The 9,307-nt window shown below is 46.3% G+C and overlaps 1 protein-coding gene across 1 annotated transcript; it reads left to right on the plus strand.

Annotated features, from left to right (window-relative positions):
- Positions 1-6,406: 6,406 nt before the first annotated feature.
- TMEM215 (transmembrane protein 215) lies at positions 6,407-8,125 on the plus strand. Its single transcript, XM_039542768.1, has 2 exons — positions 6,407-6,586; positions 7,157-8,125. The coding sequence occupies exon 2, from the start codon at positions 7,263-7,265 to the stop codon at positions 7,968-7,970; it is 708 nt and encodes a 235-aa protein (XP_039398702.1). The 5' UTR covers positions 6,407-6,586; positions 7,157-7,262; the 3' UTR covers positions 7,971-8,125.
- Positions 8,126-9,307: the final 1,182 nt, after the last annotated feature.

Genomic DNA, 9,307 nt, shown 5'->3' on the forward strand with positions numbered 1-9,307 from the left:
AAGGAAAACTTTCTGAGACAAATCTTCAGCTGGTGTAAACTGGCATAGTTCCGCTGACTTCCGTTGTCCTAATCTGTGTTTGACAAAATCATCAGCCTACATACCAAATCTAGGAATAGTTTGCAACCTAGATTTCCCAACCCACAGAGAGCGCTGCAAGATCAGCCAACATGCTGAGCCTCCTGATTGGACAAAGAAATGGAATTTCACCAGCACAAGGCCTATGTACCACTTAAGTCCTATCTTATGTGTTTGCTAGGATAAATTTCACTCAGACTGAACTGAGTGACAAGACATGTCAAATTGTATTGATTTTGCTGACCTCAGATGGGTACCTTTAGAAGTTGGAAAGGCATATTCAGTGTTACCCATGCTAACTTTGAGTACTGTGAATTTGGCTTATGGAGTCTTGGTACTTGTGGGGGCGGTGTGAGATGCTGTATCTGGGCTCACTGCCAATTGCAACAGAATAGCTTAAAACTTCATCTATTATAACTGTTTCTCCTCAGGGATTTGTGGAAACACATTAAGCTGAGTACAGTTGGTTTACATGGTTTTGCCAAGTCAGCGGTATATGCGGGTTATTAATTCCATTTTCATAATATCCTAATGCGACTTAGTAGTGTCTACAATTGAAATCAGATCTGTGAAACAAAGGTTAAGATGAGGAAAAAGCAGGCAGGAGAAGATAGGAAAATGTAAATAAATCCTTCACTCAACCAATATCCCTTTTCATTACATCTACTTCTTTTTCCCTGTGTACCATGAACCCAGCATACTAGTGCAGTCAAAGATATGAGCAGTGCAACATTTATAAAGAGAATATTGGTGTTCCCTGTAGACAGCTTGAATCAAATAATTAAGAAGCAGTTTGCCATTTGGTCCAGTGCACAAGTTAAAATTGAAACAGTAATGATTTGGAGTTGATTACTCTGTTCAGTTCCTCGGTGTTTCAGGAGGATTAGTGTTTACCAGAAAATGTACTTTTGCTAAAATGTATGTGTGTATTCATCTGGGAACTGCCAACAGTGCACTGTACATTATAGAAGAGTATGTGGTCCCTGCCTCAAGGATTTTATAATCTAGGTTAAAAAAAAAAAAAGAGGCAAATCAAACACATTATTCTGGTCTGGGCTCTTAGTACCTTGCAGGACTGACTCCTCAGAGGACTGTAAGGTCCTTGTCATCCTCAGATAGGTGTCCAAAAGCTCTTATTTTAGGTGGGTCAACTTTGGTAGACCAAAAGTAGCATCCCAAGATGGAATTTACTCAGAACACAGGCGCTAATATCCCTACCAGAGAAAAACATCTATGGGGTCTTTAATGATCACAAGTGTCAAGACCTTAGTTTTACGTCTCCAAAAGCAATTTTCTCCTAATGGCATACAGGGGCAATGCTGCACTGAACCACCAATACCATTTCCTGTAGAACTCTGGGTTTTCTTTGGACATCTGTCTTCGAAGCACAGACCCAGTCCAACCCTACTTAGTCTGGAAGAGCTGTCAAGATCTTAGTCTGGAAGAGCTAGATCACAGTCTGAAGTATGAACTTTTATTTCTGTAATGTCCAATTTCCATTTTTTCCTGTGGCAACAATCAATTATTTGTATTGCAGGCCAACAAGCCCCTGTAATGGTATGGGACCCCAATGTGCTAGGATTTTCACAAAAAATGAACAAAAAGACAGTCCCTACCCCAAAGAGCTTACTTTTCTTCTTAGGTGCAACCTCAAGAGTAATTTAATAAACAATCTCAGTTGCTGTCACTTGTGTGAGAGATCAGTGACTCCCTCCTCTTCCTTCCCCCCCCCCCCCCAATTTCTAGGTTAAAAATTCTTGGATAAATTTAGCAATTTCATCAGAGGTGGCTTCTGAACAGTCTTTTGGGTCTCCCTCTCTACCCCATCTGGGAAATCTATGATCTTTATACTGTTGTCCCTTTTTTGAACTGTTTTCTGAATTAAATTTGTTCTGCTTAGTTCCATCTTTGTTCTGACACTTTCTATAAACATTTTTCTGCTAAAAGCATCCTTGTCCTCTAAAGTGGCTATTCTCTTTTCCATCTCAGTAACCCTGTCCCTTAAATTTGAAGGGTCAGTTTTGTTTGTTTCATCTTCTGACATCCTCTGCAGTTCTTGCAGTATTCTGATAACATTTTTTTTCTGCTGAGATCACCAATAGTGTCTAAATTTCTGTAATGTCTTCTGCTCCTTTGATGCAGTTTTTCAGTTTTCCCCTTTTAAGAACCCCAGACAAGTGGATAGATAGGATAGGATCATGGCCAAGTTGTCATTCAGAGAGAGTTTTGTTTTTCTTTATTTTAGTATTTTCTACATTAGGTGCTTTCATCTCTGATGACTATAATCGTGAAATCTTAACAGCCATTCAATATATATATTGTATATAATACAGGGCCACATTCCCAACAACTGTATTTGGATACAGCTCCATGCATAATGCATTGGCTTCAAGTCAATTGGACTGCTTACATGCTAAAAGGTAACCATGTGCTTGTTTTTTGTGTCTCTCTACTGGTTTTAATGATGAAGTAAAAGTTCTGTGTACTATAGGATACAAACAAGTAACAAATACGTGCTTTGTACAAATGTGAGCAAAGGGATTGGGCTCTTGTTTACAGTGCCAGAGGGTCAAATCCTGTGAAAGTCCTGGTAGCAGAAGTGAAAATTAACTTACCTTGGTACACGGTGGATTCTCCATCATTCGAAGTCTATGAATGAAGACTGACGTCTTCCTAAAAGATATGCTCTAGCTCAGCCAGAAGTTACCAGCTAGCTGTAAGAACTACTGAGTGAGATTCCAGGGCCTGTGTTATGCAGGTCAGACTAGATGTTCATAATGGTCCATTCTGGATTTACAACCTATGAAAAACAAAGTCCTGAATCACTGCTTGCGTTTACCACTGCAACGCCTCCTTAGAGACAGGGGCGGCTCTATGTATTTTGCTGCCTCAAGCACAGCAGTCAGGCGGCTTTTGGCAGCATGCCTGTGGGAGGTCCGCCGGTCCCGCACCTTCAGCGTACCTGCCACCGAATTGCCGCCGAAACTGCGAGACTGGCGGACCTCCCGCAGACATGCCGCTGAAGGCAGCCTGACTGACGCCCTCACGGCGTCCGGCAAGCCACCCCCATGGCTTGCCACCACCCCAGGCACATGGTTGGTGCGCTGGTGCTCGGAGCTGCCCCTGCTTAGAGATCTCATGAACCTCTCACTTGTACATCCATGTTTCCTTTAGATAAGAGAAAAGTTCTTCCCGTATCATGTGAAATTCTTCTGTTTCATCAACTTTATACAGAAGATATACACATGAAGCAATGGCTGTGATATCAATACATTAGCCTTTTAAAAAAAGGACACAAAACCTTTCCAACCTCCTAAGGATTCAATCTCTTTGCACAGCCAATGACAAATTGAAGTCTATTTTTAAAAAGATTTTGTAGTTCCATATACTGAAGAACAATCATGTAGCAAATACAGCCCGGGCTCAGCTGGTAGCTTATGAGTCAGTCCATGATAATTCTATAATATTTGACCCAGAATTTCCAACATTAAGACATTGCCAAACAATATGCACTGAATTCTTACCCTCATTCCCACTCTATCAGCACACATCAATCTCAAGTGAGCACAGAAAATTATTCCTATGATTTAAAATGGTTGGAATTTTATTTTAGAGTTTGATAGATCATAAGCACTCTTTAAAAAAAACCTCAGTTGTCCTGACTCTTCAGTCCACTGGTGATGCCCATATCTTAGGTACCTGTGGATGCTCTCATTATCTATACAAATAGCTAATCTTCTGCTAAATTCTTGGCTTCAGCAGCACCTTGTGGCAATGAGTTCCATGGGTTAAGGGTGCATTGTATACAAAAAGCATTACCTTTTCTCGGTTTTAAATGTGTTGCTCTTTAATTTAATTGAATATCCCCTTATTTTTGTATTTTGAGAAAGGGCAAATAGGAATGCATGATATACCTTCTCTGTTCCATTCATTACTTTGAAATAAGTGTTGAAGTAAGTTGTGGAAAACTTTATACCATTTATACTATTTACAGAGAACCCCTTCTCCCACACGCCACACCCACCCTGCCATAATTTCAAGCTTCTTCCTCTCTTAATTTTGGATACCCCTAGTTTGGATCTTTTTCCACACATCATCAAAATCTAGGGTTAGACTTTTGGGTGCTGGATTTGTTGAGAGCTATGGCTGCTTGACCTACTCTCATTGAAGTGTACAGCAATGATCCCAGTTAGTTGTATGGAAGCAGGATTGGGCCCTGATCAAATCAGGTATAATAATGAACTACTTTGATGGGCGCAAACCACGTGGGAGAATTTTGTAATTAATGTATGTTTCACACAAGCCTATAATCTCAGTTTTGTCTACACTATATCATAGAAGATTAGGGTTGAAAGAGACCTCAGACAGTCATCTAGTCCAGCCCCCAGCTGCAGGGAAGGAGGTTTGCCCAGCCACGAGGGTGCGGGGAGGGAGGTACACCCAGCCATTGTGACACCCTCCTGGAAGCTGAGATGGTGCATCTATACAGCAAAGTCAGGCTAGCCTCACAGTGATCCCCACATTGTATGGGTGGGGGGGGTCACTATCAAACAATATTAATGCCAATCTAGTTCTAGTGGCGTAAGAAGGCGCAACTGTTGCCAAAGCCAGTGCATTAAAGGCCATGGAGGTCCAGGGCCATTGTACCCAAGTAAAGACTGCCTGGTTGGATTCCACCAGCCCCATAAATTCCTCACAGGGCTCCCTTGACAGAAGTGGGTCAGCATGGAGGGAGGGGAGATCCCACAGCCAGGCTGTATCAGGAGCTCATTGGGATCACTGCCCATTGCACTGGCAGCTCCTGCGGCCCCACTTGGCAGTTTTGCAGAGTTCTGAGCCGCCCGCCAAAGCAGGCAGGAGCCAGCTCCCCCCAGGCAAGCAGGACGCACCCAGGGAAAGCGACTAAGGGTGCCTCTGGGACTAGACCCTCCATTGTCTGTGCTGGAGGGGAGAGCTGGCAGACCTGAAGAGCTCTGTGGGCTCGAAAGCGTCTCTCCCTCTCTCACCATCCAATTGGTCCGAGGGAAGATATCAGTGCACCCCTCACCCCCGTCTCTCTCAGACCCCTTGGCACAGGCCTGAAGCAAATGCCCCTCCCCCGTTTTCTTTGTGGGGGGGGTCATGCTACAGAGGGGCGCAAATGCCCCTCCCCCATTTTCTTTATGAGGGGGGTTCATGCTACAGGGGAGCAAATGCCCCTCCCTTGTTTTCTTTATGAGGGGGGTTCATACTACAGGGGAGCAAATGCCCCTCCCCCGTTTTCTTTGTGGGGGTTCATGCTACAGAGGGGCACAAATGCCCCTCCCCCATTTTCTTTATGAGGGGGGTTCATGCTACAGGGGAGCAAATGCCCCTCCCCCATTTTCTTTGTGGGGGTTCATGCTACAGAGGAGACTGAGGCTGGGCACATACCTTCGCCCCCCCCCCGCAAGTAGCCAGCTGAGCTGTGCTCTGCCATGGCCCGGGGGGGGGGGGGACCTGCTAGAGGTGACCCCGGCCCGCGCAAGGCGGGCGGGTCCCGGGGTGGGGGCAGGCACGCGCCTGGTCTCGCGGCGGGGGGGGGGGGGGACTGGGGCAGCGCCGCCCGGCGGGCTTGGCTTCCCAGGGAGCGAGGCGGGCGGAGCGGGCTCCCCTTCGTCCCTCACCCCCCGCCCGGCGCGTCTGCCCGAGCCCGCGGGTGCTCCCCGCGCTGCCCGGAGATCGCGGCGGGCGGGCGGTCAGCACCTCACCTCTGGGTGGGGGCGAGGGGGACACGCGGGGTGCAGCTCATTGACCCCTTGGCTCCTGCCCTCGCTCTCTGCTCCTCGGTTTGAAAACTAACCAGCTGGGGCGGGGGGGGGGGGAGGAATCTCGGATCTGAGCTGCACTTAAAGAAACAGGCTGGGGGATCATACTCAAGCACAACTGCCAGACTCTAGTGGGAATTTGCAGGAACACCCCCCCCCCTTGGGAATTTGCAGGGACACACACACACTCCTAGTGGGAATTTGCAGGAATACTCCCCTTGGGAATTTGCAGGGACACACACACACCTGGTGGAAATGTGCAGGGACACACACACACACACACACCTGGTGGAAATTTGCAGGGACACACACACACACACACCTGGTGGGAATTGCAGGGACACACACACACACACACCTGGTGGGAATTTGCAGGGACACACACACACACACACAAACACACACACCTGGTGGGAATTTGCAGGGACACACACACACAAACACACACACCTGGTGGGAATTTGCAGGGACACACACAAACACACACACCTGGTGGGAATTTGCAGGGACACACGCGCGTGAGCTCAGGGTGCCCAGGGCAGCGCATGGCTAGCAGGCTGCGAAGGTCACATGCCCATCCGCTGCCCCATTGTGGGTGTGTTGGCTCACAAAGTGTGGCGATCAATCTCTCTAGCAACGGGATCATGGCACCAGCAGACACCCCCACTCCCCTCTTTGGAAAAGCAAAGCTCTGGGAAGCATTCGCAGTGTTTTCCTCGCCAGTGAGTACCTGCTCACTCCCGCACAACTCAGCTGACTTATGAACTCCCCTGAGGGGCTAGTAAGCACCCTCCCATACCCATGTGATGGAAGCCCCTGGGACACTTCTATTCCCTGACCCATTTCTCCCAGTCCTTAGCCCGTTCCTGGGCTTTTCTTTCATCAGCTGTAACACTAGAAGCCTGGAGTCTGTCTCTTTCCAGGATCTAAGTCCATCCCCCTCTGTCTCTGACATGCACGCACATATGCCCTATAACTCACTGCTTCGGTTTTGTATGCACTACAATTGCTCTTAATGCATCTCCTCTTGGCTGATCTGGCCTAGGATCCAAAAAAGAGCCTCAGAGGCCCTTGGGGCTGTCCGTGTAAGATTACAACGAGCCCTTTTAGCCTGGTGCAGCATCCTCACTCCGGGGAAGCCTGCTCTGGCTGGCAGAAGTGCTGGGATATTTTTAGGGGGACTGCATGGGATTTCCCCATTGACCCATTTCTCCCTGGAAGACTGTGGCGAGAGAAACAGGATCTGCTTTTGATTTTTTTATGGAAACTTTTTAATTGTGTGTTTATTGCAGCAAATCCCTCCAGAGGAAATCTCTCAAAGGCAGGCTTATAAGCCTCCTCAGCTTTGCACTGCCTTTGAAGGAGAGCGGTCTGATGATCTGCATGGTGTGAGGAGCCATGAGACCAGACGACATTAACCCTAGGACGGGACTAGTGGTGGCTTTGGTCAGCGTCTTCCTTGTTTTTGGCTTCATGTTTACTGTTTCTGGGATGAAAGGGGAGACCCTGGGAGACATCCCCCTCCTGGCAATAGGATCTGCTATTTGCTTGCCGGGCATAGCTGCCATTGCATTCACGAGGAAAACAGATGGCTGCACCAAATGGCCTGACAACAAGCGTCCCTGCTGCAAAAAGGCAAAAGACAAGGAAGTGGTGGAGCTGCTGAGAACACCCTCGGATCTGGAATCGGGCAAAGGCAGCTGCGATGAGCTAGCCAAGAAAGCATACCTGAAGGACAGGAAAGTGCTGAAGGGAGAGGACTCTGTGTCCATCTGCACCACCACCACAACCACCACCACAACGGGAGAATGCAAGAGCCTGATCAAAAGGGTGGACCAGGAGGAGATGCTGAGATACCTGGAGACCTGCTATCTGGAGATGCCAGGGAACGTGCTCGTGGGAGAGGGTCCCACTTACAGTGCCTTGGAGAAGAAAAATTCCCCTCCCTGGGACAGTGCTGCCTGCCCTGACACAGAGGACAACATTTTTGTGGCTCCAAAAGACAGTATAATTGTCTGTTCCTACAAGGAGAATAGCCCTTACGACAGATATTGTTGTTATATAAACCCTACTGGAGTCAGCTCGGACCATGAGACTATAGTTTGAATGATGCACATTTTCTATATCTCTATGTACCGGTATTTTTACAGACTCTACATCTTTCAGCTCTTAATAGGGGAAAGTAGCTGATTGCACTGCATGGAACACTCCTCATACTATTACAAATTTAACCTGGTATGTGACTGATGCCCAAACCTTTTGTGCCTGAAATACTTTCTGTAAGTAAATAAGCATGTTTAAGGCTAAGAACTCCTTCTTTGTGAAAATCAATTTTAATTATTTTAAAAAATATCAGTGCTGAATATTTTGTCCAGACACCCCCGCTCCCAAGCCCCGAGCTCCTAGACAAGTTGGCAAGATGAAGGCATTGACTGTCAGCTAAAATCAAGGCAAGAGTCAAAAGTCTGGAGCTCGCTGTGTAAAATAACATGCAATATGAATGAGTGGATCTTAGGAATAGTGTCACTTCCTTTATTTCTGAAGGAATTGATAGAAGTCAATGTGCAGTTGAATTAGTTGGCTGCCTGATGTTAAGCTGTTAGAAAAGCTTTTCAGTTCAATCAGTCTTAGACTCAGACAGGCAAAATCAGGGAATCAAAGTCTGACTTCAGTTTTCTGCTCTTATTAGATTTTACATGACCTTGTTTTAGGAAATCAAAGAGCAACATTGTAGGCTATTACCTTGCCAGCCTCCTGAGTCAAGGAAGGGGACTAGAATAGAAAGAATTTTTTAAGGCAAATCTATCAGCAATCATATCAAAGGTACAAGTGTTCGGCTATTTTGCTTCATTCTTATTTGTTAATGAATCCACCAAAGTCTTCCCAATATGGCTTGCATCCGAAGAGGTGGGTATTCACCCACGAAAGCTCATGCTGCAAAACGTCTGTTAGTCTATAAGGTGCCACAGGATTCTTTGCTGCTTCTACAGAACCACACTAACACGGCTACCCCTCTGATACTTGACCCCAATATGTTTGGCACTTACAGCTGTACTTTATAACAAGATATTGATAAAATTATTGCAGAGATTTAGCAGCAGGGGTCCCTGGATTTGGGAGAATATATATATATATAATTACTTGGAGATTTAGGGCCTGATCCAACTCCCACTGAAGTCAACAGACACCTATTGGCTGTAACAGAAGCTGGATCAGGCTCTTAGAGAAGTGTCATCTTCACATACCTCTTCAAAAACTCCAGATGTTTATCCATGGATCTTGAATAATGATATTTGATTCAATATTATGAAAGCCATTTTTAAGGTGGGGGAGACTAGGGAAATATGGTTGGCACGATTTTTCCACAGCCATGCTGTATGTTTTGTTAACGAGTTCACTGGTCACAGATGCATAATACTGGAACCATGACCTGAGTGATACGA

The sequence above is a fragment of the Mauremys reevesii genome, linkage group 6 (assembly GCF_016161935.1).
Source record: "Mauremys reevesii isolate NIE-2019 linkage group 6, ASM1616193v1, whole genome shotgun sequence".
Taxonomy (NCBI): Eukaryota; Metazoa; Chordata; order Testudines; family Geoemydidae; genus Mauremys; species Mauremys reevesii.

Excerpts from the sequence above, each read along its gene's own strand:
- TMEM215 (XM_039542768.1), top strand. The coding sequence starts at position 7,263 with ATGAGACCAGACGACATTAACCCTAGGACGGGACTAGTGGTGGCTTTG.